The sequence below is a fragment of the Schistocerca gregaria genome, chromosome 3, assembly GCF_023897955.1.
Source record: "Schistocerca gregaria isolate iqSchGreg1 chromosome 3, iqSchGreg1.2, whole genome shotgun sequence".
Lineage (NCBI taxonomy): Eukaryota > Metazoa > Arthropoda > Insecta > Orthoptera > Acrididae > Schistocerca > Schistocerca gregaria.
The window spans coordinates 885,725,153-885,744,962 of NC_064922.1; the positions used below are offsets into that span (position 1 = coordinate 885,725,153).

The window sequence follows — 19,810 nt, forward strand, 5'->3', positions numbered from 1 at the left end:
TCTCAATAGAAGAAGTAATCGAAATTTTGGAAGATTACGCGAAAACAGGTTTGGTGTAGGACACTACCCTCGACATAGTTGCATACATGGAAATTTTTGATACATTTTGTGCTCAACACACTGAAACACAAAATATGAAAGACAATACACCTTCTTCCACCTGAAGGGGCAATGTGTCACACCACAAAGATATCCCTGGAATGAGTCCATGATGTCTTCACTGAGGAATGAACTGCCAGGAAATACTTATGGCCACCACATTTGGCAGATCTAACAACATGTGACTTTTTCCTGGGGGGACACTTTAAGAACAAGGTCTATAAAACAAATCCACACTCAACACAGAAACTGAAAGACAAAATTAGCCGTGAAGTTGCCACCATCGATATCTGAACTTTATGCTGGGTGTATCTGATTTAGACGTTCACAGCTGTGTATTGATATTACAGAGGTTCATTTTAAACATCTTCTATAAATGTATTTTTTTGGCGCAAATAAATAAATGGCAAGTCCATTTCAGTTCTTCATGTCTGTAATTTCAAGCTCTCTTTGTTCCTGCAATTTCATTGCATTTCCTTATACTTGCACTGGCTAGTTTTATCTGCACCATGCTGTACTTACTAGGGAGAACAGTGGAATATCCCCACCCCTTTCTTTGAGGGAAGATTGCAGCCAAAGAAACAGAATTTTTTACATTTTATACAAGAAGTCCTACAATATTCTTGACTCTTTCTTGCAAAAAATGCCATACAACTTTTGTTTGTGCGACTTTTAGAAGTATTTTAGTTTTATCATATTAGAATCATGTCTCCAATACTACCTAATTTCAGTCATGAAACTCCTTATATGTAGTTCTAAAGCCCATAAGTATGTAATTGAATCAAATCTATATGAAAATGTGGAGATAAAGAAGTGGAATGCACTGGACACTTTTAAAAGAGGATAGCCACACACTTCAGAAAATTAAAACAAACTCTTCACACCACCACACTGTTAGACGCTTAAGCCACTGAGGGGTCAGCTGACTAATAAAACAGTAGATCAGCATCACAGATCAGTATTATGGAATGGCCTTAAGGGACGATGGAAATGATTTACAAAGTATGAAGAAAGTAGACTTGGCCTCATAATTCAACAAACTCTCCAACTGACTGTAAACCAATACATTCACTGTGCCCTCCTGGACCTGAATCGTGATGTAAATCATGGAAGACTGAAGTTTCAAGAGTGTATTTGAAACACAAGAACTCTTTTCCTGAAACTGTATGGAAGCCATCAAGCAAATTTACAGAAACCTAGCTCACCCAGACCTTTCCAAAGTTTTGTGTATGACTTTGTATAATAGGTCTTCCAAAAGTATCTACATTGACAGACTTAGAATCTCAATGAGTCTTTCAATAATATTATCTGGACAAGAGCACCTAAAATGTGGTTATAAAGTTAAATGCACTGAAACTGGGAGTTAGTGATGCTTTGTTAACATTTAATAATGGAAACAGGGAGAGAATAAGAATCAAGTCCATCTCAACATCACCTCAGGCTGTTATATGGTAAAGAAGTTGAAATTGTTAGACAAGTCGAGACACAGCACGCAGCTGAGTTCACCACCAAAGAACCAAGGTGAGACAAAAGGAAGAACCTTAAAGAGGAGGAGGGTGGCAAAGGAGATGATGTTTTAATGCTGCTGGGTGCTTTTGAGCCTTAATTTGAAAATATGAGTGAGCTTTATCATTTTAAGCTTTAAATGCAATTTTCTCAAAATGGCTTTTTTATGTACCTATATATCAAAAACTGCTTGTGATAGCTACATGAAATGTTATTACCCGCTTTATTATAACACTGTACGTACTGAAACCCAGGCATGGTAGTAATTTGATTAGGTATGAATCTAGGGCACCGCATATGCCCTGCAAACACCCCTATGACAATAGACATTGTTATAGAATATTGTTTAATTGTAATGTAAGTAAATATACTTTAACAAAAGCTTCCTTAACTTTACACTACTTGATTTATTTTTTTTTTTTTTTTTTTTTTTTTTTTTTTGCGATGTTATTCCTATTACATTTTAATTTGGGACTTTGTTGTATTGCTGGACTACACTATCACCTTAGGTTTTTCATAAGTGTTTAGTTCTGAAAAATAATATCCCATTATATGATACAAACTCATAGTGAAGTGTTTTCAGTTCTGCCTCCATGCTAGTATGCAGAACAAAAAGATAAAGAATAAGTAAAGAAATGAGTAAGATCTTCATGTCTCAAGGTTTGTAGAAGCCAACCATTCCATCCAATCAGGGGTGGGATGAAATCTTAAGCAAGAATTTGGAGTTAAGAGGAGTAGGTCTGTAGGAGAAAGGAAAATAAGTGACATAATAGTGAGGGATAACAAGAGACTCTCGAGCTGTCTAACAAATGGGGTAGAGGAACAACATATTCTAAGTAAATGTGCAGGATAATTACGGTGTACTGATAAATTTTACTTTATGGACCGTCTGGCTACACACACACACACACACACACACACACACACACACACACACACACATTCAATCTGAGGCAATAACAACTGTCAGTCAGCAATACAAACCAAAACATTGCATCAAAAAAAGTGTTCAGTTCCAGCCTCACCCTCACCTTTTGCCCCTCTCCGAAATTCAGTCATGCAGGACTCATAAAGACCTTCTCCCGGTCCCTACAGCGGAACACATTTTTGCCACCAACCCTACCAATCAGACTCAACTAGAGACCAATGTTGAATCTTGCCTAACTCAGTTCACTCCTCTATCCAACCCTGATCCACCCCCACTGCTTCCAAACCACCCCCTGTTAACTTTCCAGAATTTCTGAACCGTGAACCTTGCCTCACCATCATTCCCCAAATCCTTCAATGTGCAAATTAACCTTTCATCCACAGAAAGAACCGCAGTCCATCATGTAAAAACCATCATTGTTTTGAATCGCAAGGATTACCTGGTGGAAGGACTCCAGTCACTACTCAAAATCCTTAGGCCCGTCCCAGAACCTCTCCCCAGAGTCCATATCTCTACTTACCCCTACCATTCCCCTCACTCCCACCTTCTACATGCTTCCTAAAGTCCATAAACCCAGCCACCCAGGATGACCCATTGTGGCCAGCTACTGTGCCACTACTGAGAGAATCTCTGCTCTCGTAGACCAACACCTTCAATCTATTACCTGGAACCTATCCTCTTATATAAAAGATGTCAACCATTTCCTCCACCGACTCCACAGTTTGTGCCCCTTTACCACACGGTACCCTGCTCGTCTCCTCCCTGTATACTAACTTTACTAATGCCCATGGCTTTACTGCTATTGAACACTACCTTTCCAGATGTCCTATGGATTCCAAACCAACAACCTCCTTCCTAGTTGCCATGAACAACTCTATCCTCACCCACAATTACTTCTCCTTTGAAGGCATTACCTACAAACAAATTTGGGGTACAGTTATGGGCACCCACATGGCACCATCCCATGCCAACCTATTCATGGGCCATCTAGAAGAATCCTTCCTAAAAACCCAGAATCCTAAACCCCTCACCTGGTTCATATTCGTTGATGACATCTTTGCTGTCTGGATTGAAGGTGAGGACACCCTATCCACATTCCTCCAGAACCTCAACAACTTCTCCCCCATTTGCTTCACCTGGTCCTACTCAACCCATCAAGCCACCTTCCTAGATGTTGATTTCCACCTCAGAGGTGGCTATATCAGTACCTCTGTCCATATCAAACCTACTAACCACCAGCAATACCTCCACTTCGACAGTTGCCACCCATTCCATACCAAGAAGTCCCTTCCGTACAGCCTAGCCATCAGTGGTCATCATGTTTGCAGTGGCGAGCAGTCCCTCTCAAAACATACCGAGGGTCTCACTGAAGCCTTCACTGACTGTAGCTATTCTCCCAACCTTGTACAAAAACAAATCTCTCGTGCCTTATCTTTCCAGTCTCCCACCTCCTTCCAAAGTCCCACAGTCCGGCCACAGAGGACCATTCCCCTTGTAATTCAGTACCATTCGGGACTGGAGCAACTGAATTACATTCTCCGCCAGGGTTTCAATTATCTCTCGTCGTGCCCTGAAATGAGAAATGTCCTCTCCACTATCCTTCCCACCCCTCCTACAGTGGTATTCCGTCGTCTGCCGAACCTACAAAATATAGTCATCCATCCTTACACAATCGCTGCTCCCAATCGCTTACCTCATGGCTCGTACACCTTTAATAGACCTAGGTGTAAGACCTGTCCCATACATTCTCCTACCACCACCTATTCCAGTCTGGTCACTAACATCACCTATCCCATCAAAGGCAGGGCTACCTGTGAAACCAGTTACGTGATTTACAAGCTAAGCTGCAACCACTCTGCTGCATTCTATGTAGGCATGGCAACCAACAAGCTGTCTGTCCGCATGAATGGCCACCGACAAACTGTGGCCCTGAACTGAACATGCAGCCAAACATGATGTCCCTCATCTCAGTGACTGCTTCACAGTCTGTGGCATATGGATCCTTTCCACCAACACCAGCTTTTCTGAATTGCACAGGTGGGAACCTTCCCTGCAGTATGTCCTACGTTCCCGTAACCCTCCTGGCTTCAACCTTCGTTATTCACTGTCCTCGCCCATCCAGCCCCCTCCCTGTTCCCATTCCAGCATTTCACAGCTGTCATTTCACTGCCACACCCATTCTTTTAATTTATTTTTATTTCTCTCCTTTCCACTACTTATCCCTCCCCCCTCCCCACTTTCTTTCCTGCCCTCCGTCTAAACTGCATCACTTCACTGTCCGCCACCCCCACCACACTTTCCCTCCCCCTCCCCACCCCAGCCTCCTCCTTACCACCACCCAGTTGCCACTCCCATCATGCACTGGTGCTGTTGCTCACAGTGTGGTTTCAGCTGTCTGAGACTGCAGATGTGTGTTGCGTTTGTGAGTACGTCTATTGCTGACAAAGGCCTTAATGGCCAAAAGTGCGCATGAGTCTATTGCTGACAAAGGCTTTAATTGCCGAAAGCAATAATTGTGTGAATCTTTTTGTTGTGCCTATTGCGACATGGTATCTCCACTATATGGTGAGTGGCAACTTTCCTTTTTAATATTGTTACATTCCATCCTGGATTTTCCATTGTTTGACCATGAGAGAAGAAAGAGTCTTTGAGGTTGATGCCGCAATATTTTAAAGTTTGCCCTTACGCTATGTTAATTGTAAAACTGTAGGCTATTTTGATTTGAAATTGCAGTCTTTTAAAATTAGAATGGCATTTCAGTAGAGATCAGCAGTATTCTGGGAATAAATAGTGTGTCCTTTGTACTTTCCATTCATAAGTTCACTTTGATGATGTTGTTTGGTAGCTGTTTGATAATCATCCTTGTTCCATTACATAGTTCTGGCGAATTCAGATTTCTGAGTAATGTGATTGGAGATCCAATTTTAAGTCGAAGGCAGAGTACTTGCAAAGTGTTTAGAAATTCTGTAGGGAAGTTCACACTGCCTTCAATGTTTACCATCATGTCAATAGATATGTATATTCTCTCTTCACTGGGAATTTTATTTCAAATATTATTTTTGGTTACCAAATTGCTCTTTCAAATAGCCAGTCCAAATTGGTATAGTTGTGAACAATGCTTGGATAAATTTGGTCGATGAGTTCATTTTCATCAGTGGTTATGTTGCAGAAATCACTGTTGATTTTCATGATGCGGATTGTCTGGTCAATAGGATATGTGCCTTCGCCTATTTGTAAAAATTGTTGAGCAAAATGTGCTGTTGTTTCATCTCTCGTTAGTTCAAATCTCTTTTTTTTTTCTTAGTTGCAGTATTGTATGGGTGGCCAGAGATGTGTGTGTGTTTTATTATTATTATAATTATTATTATTATTAAAAAAAAGCAAGCATTGATCTCGTCTGCTAGTATTGACTTGGGGACGACTGGAAGTGTTTATCGAAAATCTTTCGAGAGTGTGAGTAGAGCTCCCCCCCATCACTTCAGAGTTTCCTAGCAAGTCTTGCAGTCTTCACTTAAAACTTCCAGGCTAATAGGCCGTGGTTGATATGTAAAACTGTCCCCTGACGTTTCATCTCTGTCTGCGGGAGACACCCTCTGAGGTAAAATAGCGAACTCCCAAATGGAACTCGAGGAAGTGCTGATTATTTAGGCAGTGCGGAGGGTGCCACTGTCCATCATGTGGCTTTGGCTATGAGACTGCCCCTGGTAATACCAACATTCTCAATTGAAAGTAATTGATCGTCACACTTCCGGTGCAACGCTGACATCAAAATTTTATCTAGTTTAACACCTTCCTCTTTCCTGTTAAAATTATTATGGTGTTTATCAATCTCGATAGCCTCTCATATATGCGCACATATGTGAGGTTTTACATATGGCGCCATCTCGCTGAATTTTATTTCATGATCACCTTCCTTGTAAACATGTTCTGCTACAGTCGATTTATCTGTGTGACCCAGGCGGCAATTCCTCTTATGTTCAACAATTCTCTTTGTGGTACCCATATAAACCTGTCCACAACAACAAGAAATTTTATATACCCCCGGTGTAGCCAAAGGATATCATGCATCTTTTGCTGATCTTAAATATTACGTATGTGTAAGCCATCTGACAAAGGCACAAAGGAAGGCACTGAGGGATATCACTACAGGTAAAAACATTATTGTTCCTTCTGCAGATAGGGAGAATGCCACTGTCATATCGAAGAGTGAGGACTATCATGGAAAGATCAATGATATTTTGGTTGCCTCCAATTACAAAAAACTTCAGAATGATCAGACTATGAAGATTTTAAAAATGACCAATTGACTAATGAAAGCGTCTTCAATCTCCTCCAACGATAGGAAGCTGCTTTGTAAAACAGAAGCATACCCACCTGGACTCTATGGATTACTCAAAGCGCATAAACCTTGAGGTTCCTTTGAGAACAACTGTTAGTGCCTTAGGCGGTCCCACCCATGAGTTAAGTAGACACCTTGCCTCATTGCTGCAACCTTTTATTGATAGGTCTGACAGTCATACTAAAAATTCAGCTCATTTCATTGATAAGTTAAAGGGAATGAGCGTAAGCTCGTATGATATCCTCGTTAGTTTTGTGTCATTATTTACCATGATTCTAGTAAATGAAGCTATCTCATGCATAGCGGATATTTTTCCTACCGATATTGTGTCATTATTCCGACACTGCCTCACCATAACCTACTCTAGGTACAATATTGACTTTTATGAACAGATTGAAGGGTGGCTATGCGCAGTCCTCTTAGTCATGCTGTGGCTAACTTGTTTATGGAGACTTGTGAACAACAGGCGTTGCAGACTGCAAGTAAGAAACCAGCCAAATGGTATCGCTGTGTTAGTGACACTTTCATAGTGTGGACACACAAAACAGAGGATCTGGATGCCTTCCTGACACTCCAAAGAGCATTAATCCGAAAATTAGATTTACTATGGAGGCGGAGAGTAATGGACAACTGAATTTTCTGGATGTGTGTGTGATCAAACAATGGGATGGAACATTGGGCCACAAAGTGTATAGGAATGCCACACTTACTGATGGTTATCTGCATAAAGATTCAAACCACCACCGTAGACAAAAAAGAGGTGTAATAAAAACCTTGGTAGACAGAGCGTACAAAATTTGTGAACCTGTTTATTTAAAAGACGAGATTGAACACCTATGTCCAACTTTCGTGAAGAATGGCTATTCTAGCAACGAGATAGATCAAGCACTTCGCTCTAGGCAGATTCAGGAACGACGACTAACAACAGCCTCACAATGGCAAGGTTTTCCTTCCGTTCATTAAGAAGGTCACAGATTGCATTGGGAAAGTGTTAAGCAAGTATGGGGTGGAAACTACTTTCAGACCCACCATAAAAATAAAAGAATATTTAAGATCAGCAAAAGATGCACAACATCCTTTGGCTACACTGGGGATATATAAAATTCCTTGTAGTTGTGGACAGGTTTATATCGGTATCACAAAGAGAAGTCTTGTTGATCATAAGACGAATTGCTGCCTTTGTCACATGGATAAATCGGCCGTAGCAGAACAATTTTACAAGGAAGGTGATAATGAAATAAAATTCAGTAAGATGAGCATCTTATCTAAAACCTCACGTTATTATGCGCACATGTGTAGGGAGGCTATCGAGACTGATAAATAGAGTAATAATTTAAGCAGGAAAGAGGGTGTAAAACTGGATAAAATTTGGATGTCAGCATTGCACCAATAGCGTGACAATCGATTACTTTCAATTGAGAATGTTGGTATTACCAGAGACAGTCTCATAGCCAATGCCAGCTGATGGACAATGGTGCACTCTGCAGTGCCTATATAATCAGCACTTCCTCGAGTCCTCTTTGCAATTTGCTGTTTTGCCTCAGAGGATATCTCCCACAGTCGGACACAAAATGTCAGGGGAGAGTTTTATCCATTAACCACAGCCTATTAGCCAGGAAGTTTTAAGTGAAGACAATATGGGCCATGAAATTTTACATTGTATGATCAAGTCTTGTAATGTTCTGTCCATGGCTTGAGTGTCTATTTTTTATTTGCCATTATGCATTTGTCCCAGAAGATAATTTTAGCTTGCTTTAAAAGTCCACACCACCCAGATGCTCTTGAGATTTTACATACCGGGAACTGTCGTTTGGGTATATTCAGTTATGGTTGTAGGGCGGAATGGGCAGTTCATCGTCCTTCCCTAAGTGTGGCTGTAATGCTGGGTGATGACAATGCAAGCATGATTTGTTATTTAGGAAGCATTTTTGCCAGCAAAAGATTTATTAGAAACATTTTCCTGGTACTGCCTGGAATAAATAAATAATTCCGCCAGTGTTGTGGTCAATAAGGTCGATGAAAATGTTGTATATTTCCTTTTCATTGTCATTGATGAGTGGTTTGTTGTGAGCAAGGTATTGAAGTAGATCAATGATGATGTAACATTTTTCCTTTGTAATTTTGATTTTAGTTCACTGATAGCATATTTTGTTGTTACTTGCTTCCCAAGTTGTACTAAGGTGTGGTTGTTTATTGCTAAACGTTTATGTTCTAGGCGAATGAGTATTTCATTGAATATGTTCATTGAATTTGACGGTCATTTCAGGATGAGCTTGTCAGATTTGGTAACAGCATGTCACCACTCACACTCTCTTCAAAGAAGTCCCATAGCTGTTTTTGGGTTTGATGGGTTACCTACTGTTAGAATTATGGCAAATCAGTCCCTCATTTGTTCAGCCGAGGGTTTGAGTGAGGCTTCTTGTAGTGTTGATTCCCACTGGTTACATTTTCCAGTAGTCCTTAGTGTTGGCATGCTTTTCAATACTTCTGGCATAGGTAACCATCAACAATCTTGAGATATGTGGAACTTGCTCCTTAGTTGATGTAGCAACATCTGGAGATAGAAACATTCAGCATTATTCAGATATACTGTGTAAACTTTACCTAATGCACCAGTTTTCATGATTCTTGGATGATTTTGTACTGGAATTCCTTGTTTTCATCATTGAAAGGTTTTTCTTTTTTTGTTCCATGTATAATAGGCAGGGACATTGACATGTAGTAATGTTTTCACAAATGGAGCCCTTTGGCACAGGTGGTAAAAAGCTATTGATGTTGTGTTGTGAGGTGGTTTGCTAGCAGTTTTTCTGGTGATGCTTTTGTGAAGTAAACACTCTGTTCATACTCCATATGTACTGCTAGATGTTGCACAGTTGGCTCACGTTCATGTTTGGGAAAACCAAAAGTCTGCCACAATGCTTCCTTACTGTTGTTGTATCTCCCCATTTGTTACATGAGGATCTCGTCGTTGCCATTTTGTTGTTCATTGTCTTTGGCTATTAGAAAAACTGCCATGTCACTGCCTTTGTTCACTCAATTACAGACATATTTGATGGATGTCACTGAATTGCAGTATTCTACATTTTGTGTACTTGGAACATTTTGGAAAGCAGTGTGTTACATGGTACTACACATTGGTTATCTATTCCCAGTTTGTCTCTGCCCCATATTTGTATTTTTGCTGTGAAGCCACCGTTTCTGGATGATCATCTTCTGTATTTTGGATAGCCATCAACTCTGGTTTGTGTGTTATCCAAGTATGGTTTTAGGTTTTTTTCTTCTTTTTTTAGATCACTCGTGCATTGTGAAATGGGGTTTAATGGCACTTATGGACCATGAATCATGTCTTTCATTATGTCAAACAGTTCCATGTCTGCTTGTGGATTGGGAAATTCAGCTTGGGTGATTTTGTCGATATCCATGGGATGAATTCTTTATGATATTGTGTAGGCAGTCCTCGTTTGTGACATTCGATTGTGCAGCACTTAGCGGTTCCAAAGGTATGGTGTTTTGTAATGACTGCAATAAATCCCACTAGTTTTTGCTGGAAAACTTGGGGTATTATGTTGTGTCGATGCAGGGGTCCTCGTCCGTATCTTAGTTGTACTTTGATATCTGGTCACAACGAGTTGCATATGGATGTTACAAAGAGGTCAGGTCATCCATATTTTCTTATATAATTTGTGCCATTTTGAGTGTATTCATTTGTGTGTCTCAAACTTCCTGTGTGTGATGAGTGTAAGATTACAATTGTTCCATTGTTTTCAATGTTTCCATAATTTATGATTGAGTCTCAAAGGTGGATGTATTCTTCCGTGCACAGTTTCTTCCGATTCAGTCTTATGTAAAGCATCTGTTCCACTTCTATTTTTGCGTACATATACACCAGGAATTGTTGGAATAAACTGTGTTGAGAATGTGATTGTGAATTCCTTTGTCTCTGAACGTTAAGTGATAAGAATAGAACTCCTTGGAAGTGACTTTCTTTGTTTGTTTCTATGTCTGTTTCAGGTTAGATTTGTTTCACATTAAAATGATGTCCATCTCCTCAGTGCAGAAATATTAATGCATACTGGAGGGCATCATATGAACAATTGTGTCTCTGCAATGCATTGTAGTCCTTCTCTTCTTCATTTTAAAATTATGCCAGAGCTTGTGTTTTCATTATCCACAGTTACGATGGTGATTTTGTTTATCTGAGGTGCATTAAGACGACATTTGTGTTCTCCAAGTGGTGTTTTGTTGGCTTGAATTATAATTTTACAGCCATCATAAATCATCTGGTCTAATGTTGTTTTGAATATGAGATCCACAGATATTTGTGCATCATTTATCAATTTCTGTTTCTTAATTTCTGATGAAATATGCTTCCAGAAATTTGTGGTCTTCTTAGGGTAGTGGTAGTTATGATCCTATGTTGTGATAGATTTGTCCTGAGATGGGAAAAACATAATTGATTTCATCTCTGTTAGTGTTGATCAAAGTGACAATGAAAGAAGTAATTTCGAAGTAGGCTTTATACATTTTTATATTTTGAAATTTTTTTTTAAGTTCTGGAGTTTCCCGGTCGTAATGCAAAAATTTCTCTGGAGGTGCTTCGAGTAATGGTAATCAAATGTTTCCATTCATCCAGCAGAATCCTTGTGTTTCTCTATTGAATTTTTTCACATTGCAAAATGGGTAGATATTATCCATTTTTTATATTACGGTGTGTTTGTGTTTGTTATATTCTTTCGTTGGGTCATAGCGGAATGTTCTGTTTGTTGGGTTGTGCTGTTCACTTTTCCTCGTCTGTGCTTCTTGTAGTGTGATATTTCCATGGCTGGCTCGAGTTCACAATCTTTTTGTAAGATTGTGTTGCAATTCTTGATTCTTTAATCTGTCCATTTTGTTGTTCTTCAGTTTCTCTCATTCTTGTTCGGTGGAAATTTAAAAGTGCTTCATGCTCTTCATCTGTTTTTAATGTTTTTGCCATTTTGCTTCAGAACTGGCAAGATTGCTGCCTCTTTTATGCTTGGGCATTGTCTAAGATATAAATCAAATCAACCTTTTATCAGCAAATGTATGAAGTAAACATTACAAACTTTTCACACTTTATTTTCAGTTAATTTTCAGTCACTGTATTATTTTAACTACTCACACTTCTCTGTTTGTGTTTATTCACTCACTGCACTACTTTTTCGGTTCCTCCTTCATCACTGATAAGAAAGTGATGTTTGAACCTACAATGGATCTTGCATTATATACCCCCTACAAATGGGTAGCCCCACCATTGGAGAACTCGAGAATGTACCAAAACGGCTTTGATTGGTCCACAGTGCTTCAGAACATTCCACAGCATTCAAGAGAATTCTGATGTGGGATGTTCCCGAACATTGCAGAACATCCCAGATCATTGCAGAACATTCCGGAATGTTGTGGAATGCTCTCGAATGTTCTCAAATACTCTTGAATGCTCTCAAATACTCTAGAATATTCTGGAGTGCTCTAGAAAATTCTGGAGGGCAAAACTTCCCAGCCCTTATATCTTCAAAAGCACACCCTTCAGATAGAAATGGGAGCCTTCTTCATGGATTGGGGATAGAGGGTTACGACACCATATAACTCCCTTGATTGTACTGGGACTTATTTCTGAGTTTTAGCAGCACGCACGTTGATGATGTAAATAAAAGAGAAAGAAACTTCCACATGGGAAAAATATATTAAAAACAAAGATTCCAAGACTTACCAAGCGGGAAAGCGCCGGCAGACAGGCACATGAACAAAACACACACACAGAATTACTAGCTTTCGCAACCGATGGTTGCTTCTTCAGGAAGGAGAGGGAAAGACGAAAGGATGTGGGTTTTAAGGGCGAGGGTAAGGAGTCATTCCAATCCCGGGAGCGGAAAGACTTCCCTTAGGGGAAAAAAAGGACAGGTGTACACTCGCGCACACACACACACACACACACACACACACACACACACACACACACACACACATCCATCCGCACATACACAGACACAAGCAGACATATTTAAAGGCAAAGAGTCAAATGCCTTTAAATATGTCTGCTTGTGTCTGTGTATGTGCGGATGGATATGTGTGTGTGTGTGTGTGTGTGTGTGTGTGTGTGTGTTCGAGTGTACACCTGTCCTTTTTTTCCCCTAAGGGAAGTCTTTCCGCTCCCGGGATTGGAATGACTCCTTACCCTCTCCTTTAAAACCCACATCCTTTCGTCTTTCCCTCTCCTTCCTGAAGAAGCAACCATCGGTTGCGAAAGCTAGTAATTCTGTGTGTGAGTTTGTGTGTTTTGTTCATTGTGCCTATCTGCCGGCGGTTTCCCGCTTGGTAAGTCTTGGAATCTTTGTTTTTAATATATATATATATATATATATATATATATATATATATATATATATATATATATATATATATATATTTTTCATTATGTTGAAATGAACAATGGTAATGGACGTTTGTGACTCTATATTACTCTTTATCCATTGTCACTCACTCACTCGTTCCTTACCTCCCTTTCTCCCTCACCCTCTTCCTCGATCCAGATATATGATCAAAGATTTAATGAGACCTCTGGTTTTTAACAGTCACTTGTGATTACTTAATGCATTAAATGTTTTGTGACTACAGCTGATAGGCAGGAGTGTCGCACAGCTGTTTCGCAAGGAGGTCCGAATTGCAGATCTTCCCCGAATGGAACTTCCTCCGAAGCCTAAGATGAGGGACCTTCTTGAAACTGAAGATGTTGGTCTTTGTAAACTTTTTGATGTTGTTGACTGAAAGAACATGACACTGCATTATTCTTCTCCAAGAAAATTAAATTTCAGATTGAGAGAGAGAAATTTAAGAATGCTTGCAAAAAAGAATTGCTATGTAATTCTTTGTGTACAGCAAGTAAAGTAGTATGTATGTAAGTTTTTAATGCCATTAAGGGGCATTATAACTGTATTCTGACAATATTATCTATACTGCTTCTATTATGTTGTGATCTGCTAGAAATATCTATAGTAACATGGAATGTTTTTCTCATGTGACTCAAGTCTAGAGAAAACTTATTAAATAATAATGAAAGAGAGTCATAAATGCTGTGAATTTCTGAGTAAGGGTTTTTTTAATTGCTCTTAGAAGGAAAGTGCAGCGGGAAACACTCGTGGCAGTTGGCTATTGCCAGAATTTACTTTATTTATTTCAGCTGTTGGGGTAAGATATTGCAGTCATGTACTATTGTATGTTTATTTATAAATAACTAATGCACCAGATATATTTGTGAAGAAAGAAAGATTACAGTGATGTCAGGTGAATGCTTGATAAGATTTAATGACCTTTTTTCTTTTTGGCTGTTTTCATTGTTTAATCTCTGGAAGGCAGAGGTAAATTAATGATTTTTGAATGGAACTTCACCACTGTTGTAAAATAATTTAGGTTATTGGTTGTAATCTTGTTTCTAGATGAAAATGAACTTTTTGAGGTCATTTTAGGTGTCAGCAAACTGCATTAAAAGATACTGTGTAATGTGGCAATGTTACTGATTCATTTTTTTCCTTCTTCCTCTTTGCTACTCTGTTTGTGTTATTGTTTCTTTGCCCTGCTGAGATTATATTTGCCAGTGTTCCATTGGACTTATGTAAGTGTTTTTGTTATCAAATGTAGATGGAAAAAGATCTACACACAAGAATGTCAATTTCAATGGGGTAGACAGAGTATATGAGATGTGCTGCTTTTAGAATCAGAGAAACATTCATCAGACAAAAGTGTGGCAAAAATGATATTAAGTAGTAAAATCACCCTGATTGCAAAACAGTGGAGGATGTTTTCTGTTTGGCATTTTAGATATTACCCTTCCCCATCATCCTACTCCCCTCCCCATCCCCTCAGTAAGTAATAATACATTCTGTTTTTGTTTGATTGCAGTATCAATTTGGTGCCATTTTACTTATAAATATTTAATTTCATTTTTTGAATACTAGAAAGTTAATGTAAGATAATGAGCGTTTAAGTTAGGATACTTTTTCTACACAAATTATCTGATGGTGCAAACTTTTATTTAGTAGATTTAAAATAGTCCCCCCCCCCCCCCCCCAAAAAAAAAAGAAAGAAAAAAAGTATTTTCTTTGAAAAACTCACAGTGTGATAACAATGTTGAGTCATAAGCATCTGCATTTAAAATTTGTCCTCCAATTCCATTCAGATTTACAGTGTACATAATATGCATGTGATAAAAGTTCCAAATGAATGGACTGTCTGATTAACTTAACATTATAATTTAATGTACTATTAGGAACCAAATATATTTGAAATTTTATTGTACATTTAATAATTATTGGAAAGTCAGTGTAATGACATTTCCATAAACAAAAGTCAATTTTAAAATTAAGTGTGTCTGATGTGAGCTATAAGGATCACTCTATATAAATTTCATAAATCCATTTATGTCATAAATGAGAATCCTTTGACTGACTTCATTTAATTAATAAGTGTCACATATTTTAATGCTACAGTTTTGTTTAATTGCATCTATGTGCTACACAGTGTATAGACTAAAGGTCTTGTGAACAAATTTATGTCAATACTGAATGTCAATTGAAATGTAGAATATGTGCTCATTCAAGATTTTATCAATAAATAAAATATATAATCCATTTCAGTTGCACTTGGAATTTGTTGCAAACATCTTGCCAAGCATTAACATAGCTCAGTTTCAGGACTACCCACAGAATAATTTCTTTTTGTAGAGCGGGTCAGTAGATGCAGGTCAGAGTTTGTGATTAGTGCACTTCCTTTGGAATCTCCAGTACTACTGTAAGAGGTGATGAGAAAGTTGGAGTAAACAGAGGAGGCACTCAATTTGACTGAAGTAGAGTTGGCCAGGGTATGCAATGTTACCAACTAGCGGGATCTGAACAAATATTTCCAATTTAGGAAGCAATCAGAAAGTACAGTAAAGGTTCATTTGGTGAAAGAGGGCGAACAGACTTCCCCAAAGCATGTTTCAGCATACTTTATGTGCCACATGAGTAGCATTTTCACAGAGAGGAATATTGATTTTATAATCAACAAATAAAATATTTTTGGTTATGTCAAAGATCAGATGCATAGCAGGTAGATTATCTTTTAAAGTATTAATAAATTCCAAAAAGTGAATATGGTGATTATTTGTAAGATACTTTGATTTAATAACTGTTTCTTAATTTAATTATTGAGAGTCGATATTTTTTTTCGTGTTGCACACAAAAATAAGTTCTTTGTTCTTAATTTATTGACTTGGCTGCAACACAATGAAACTTCTTTCTCTTTCTCTCCATGTTAAAACTAACAATATTAGTTTCCCTGGTGACATTGTTTTCATGACCTTGGTTTAAGGCATGTTATGTGACCCTAAAACCAGTTTCGCTGGCTGTGAAAGCCTGTATTGTTTGATCATAATATTACCGTCATTTTCAGTCAATCAATTGACTTTTCTACATGCTTCTGCAGTTACATCCTGCTAGACAATAAAATCCGCTATGTCGTACCAAACACTGTTTTCTTTGTTATAGGTGTTAACGTCACTCTAAGCTGAAAATGCATTACTGTACTGTGTCATGCATTGTTTGTCGCATTCTGATAGTGCATGTTTATGGCCTGTTGCCGCTCGCGGCATGGCTTGCTTTTGTGCGCGCTACCGCCGCTTACAATTAAAAAAAAGAGAGAGGAATCATGTCATTAGCGAAACAATGGCAAGAGACTGCTATTTGTTGTTACTTACTCTGCTGCTTTCTTTGATAATGATTAACAAGAACCAAATAATAGACTGCGTATGATAGAATATGTTCTGAACGAGAGTTGGGCGAAAATTATTCTCCGTTTGAAAATCTTTGCGGCCGCTTCTTTAGTACATCAAATTCTGCACAGAAATTAGTCATCTTAGATTAAAAAATCTAGTCAGTTGCCGTGCTTCATTTCTGACTGTATCACTATTAGGCATAAGAATAATAAAAATATAAACATGACACGTTATGTATGTTCTTCCGCATTTGCTGTTATCTCACTCTAGTTTCGTAGTTTATTAGGCAGACTGGATTTAAGTGAGATAGCAGCAAACACGAAAGAATACATGGCAAAACGTTTATATCCGTATTGTTCCTTATGGTGAAAAGAATACTGCATGTGATTCACATTTAGTCAGGTTGCTATTAGGAAGCATCTCTTCTCACAGCCAGGAAAAAATTCAGAACGTAGTGTTGGCCATATTGACAAACATCCCAAACAGTCTTGCCTGCCGGATTTTCGTAGTTCATTAAAATTCTGTTACATTCGAAGATGAACAATACGGAATTTGTATTTACTTCGTTGGATAATGTATGAAAATGCAGTGGTCGAAACTCAGGGCGGAGAAAAAAAGGCTCGTCTTCCACCTTTTTTTAAATTTATTTACTGACGCAGAGATTTTGGCGCCAATATTTATCTCTGTGCCTACAAAGCATGCCTGTGTAGTGCTACATATATTCGACGGCAGAAGTTAGTTGCGGCGGCACCTACCAACATTTTTTACAACTTCCGCTTGCTTTGTACTCGATTCTAAGCCACAGACCGTTTTTTGGACTACAAAAACCAGAAAAAAAAGTGCGGCTTAGATTCGAGTAAATACGGTAAGTCTTGGAAACCAGCCAAAGGTATCAAGAGACAGAAAGCACATTTTATAAACCCATTGTCAGTTATCGTTGTTAGCCAATGAAAAAGAATTTCATTATACCTCAGACACAGAGGGAAATGATAAAGTGACCCACTGGGAAAGTATAAGACTTCATGGCGGAGTCATAATGCATGCAGATCTCAGATGGATGTAGGGCTTTATGCTGTCTAGCTAACTTTATTTACCTAAATGTGTCCAAAGCAAATTGAGGATTTTCTGGCTCAGTCTGTTTGAGGCCACACCTTAAGACCCATTGAAGACGTCTCTGATAATTAATGTATCAGATTAAACTGGCTAAAAACATGGCAATGTTTATTATTTACATTTTTGGACAATGAAAACCTTTGACCCTTCATTGTATCAGAACTTTCTCAAATTTACACTAAGATAGACATGCATCACAACATGATAAAACTGCCAATGTTTCAGCTGTGACTGCAGGCAGCCTTCATCTGAGTGAAGAAAGATTGCCTCCAATAATATCCAAAACCTTGGTAGTTTTATCATGGAGTGGTCACACACTCAAAAGAATCCTGCTGAAATGGACTCAGGCTGTGAAAGCCAACACTCAAATATTTGTGGAAACTTAGGACACTGATATTATTTAGCCGCAGTCGATTCTTATTCCCTTGTACACATGGGGAAGGGGAAAGACATTGATGAACACTCTTGCTGTACACTAGTTTTATCCTCTCGATGTATTGAGAAATAGGACAGTCCTGCAGTTATTTTTGTAATTTGTTCATGTGCATTATAGATAAAGTTAATTTTTATGGTGCATTTCTGTATTTTTTAGATGTACCGGTACACATTATATATTCATTGCGGTGTTCCTCCCATTTGAGCATATTCAAATTCTGACTTAAGACAGACATGTACCACAATGTGGCACACAAGATTTCATACAAGGATGCTGCCACAAAAAGCTTTGAGGCCAGTAGCAGTAATTTTCCTAAATCCAGATTAATGTTTTTTCATTATGACATCTTCTCGTATACTGTAGATGAATTTTTGGGAAGAAATATATATATTCCTTTATAAATAATGGAAGGGGTAAAGATAACAAATCACTTTATAATTGAGCAATCATTGGGCACAGAAGCAAGACTGAAAATGTTGCTAAGCTTTCAGACAATGGCCTCCTCCAGGGCTAACCATTACAGAGCACACACCACAGTTATACGGGGTGTGAGTATAAAGTAACGGTAATTTCTATTTTTATTGAAGAATCTTTATTTATTCATCAGTATCACCTTTGTCTCCTTCAAAGTAACCCTATCAGATATAAAACACGTGTACCAGCACTTTTTCCAATCTTGGACACACTCCTACGCACTTTTCATTATGGTGTTCAGCTTCTTCAGAGATTCTGTTTTTATCTCATCAATGATGGCAAAGCATTGTCCTTTAGTGGTTCTCTTCAGCCTTGGAAGTAGAAAGAAGTCACAGGGAGCCTTGTCCAGTGAATATGGTGGCTCACATACCGGTTTTGCTTTTGGCCAAAAAATCACGAACAAGCTTTGAGGTGTGAGCAGGATCATCATCATGATGAAATTTCCATGAGTGCTTTTGCCACAATTCTGTTCATTTTATTCAGATTGCTGCACACAAATGGTGCATAACTTCCAGGTAGTTTTCCTTATTGACTGTGCTACCTTAAGCAGGAACTTGTGATGCCCTATCCAATTGTAATTGAAGAAAGCTGTGAGAAGAACCTTCAAATCTGATCAAAATTGTCACATTCTTTACAATCTTCGCTCTTCAGGCAGACTCCATTGGGACGACTTTGACTTGGGTTCTACATCACATTTGTCATATTAATTCAGCAACCCCTGAGCGTTTATGGTAGAAATTCAGTAATTTCGTAACAAACTTTGCTGCTACACATTTCATGCCCAAAACATCTGAAAAAATTGCTTGGCATGAGCCACAGGTTGTGTAGACATCATCAGCATCCTCTCTGATGGTGATTCAACAATTCTTCAGAACCATTTTCTTTACTTCTTCCACACTGATGTCAGTAATTGATGTGCTAGGATATACAGGGCAGTCATTGTATTCAACATCTTCTCGACCCTGTTTGAAACATTTATACTACTCATAAACTCTTGTCTTACTCATTGTAGATTCAACAAAAGCCACAGTCAACATTTCCAATGTGGTGCTGCACTTTATTCCATTTTTCATGTAAAATTGATTGCAAACTCTTTGACCCATTTTTTAAAAAGTAAAAATTTGCTGAGCACTTGAAAAGACACACTCC

At 38.5% G+C, this 19,810-nt stretch overlaps 1 protein-coding gene across 3 annotated transcripts in view; it reads left to right on the forward strand.

Moving 5' to 3' along the window:
• LOC126355073 (exportin-5) overlaps nucleotides 1–15,514 on the forward strand; it is a 205,760-nt gene extending 190,246 nt beyond the window's left edge. For all 3 annotated transcript variants that reach the window (XM_050005248.1, XM_050005249.1, XM_050005250.1), the window contains one exon: nucleotides 13,506–15,514. In XM_050005248.1, coding sequence (XP_049861205.1) covers nucleotides 13,506–13,655 — 150 coding nt within the window. In that variant the 3' untranslated portion in view covers nucleotides 13,656–15,514. The remainder of the gene's footprint in view (nucleotides 1–13,505) is intronic.
• Nucleotides 15,515–19,810: the final 4,296 nt, after the last annotated feature.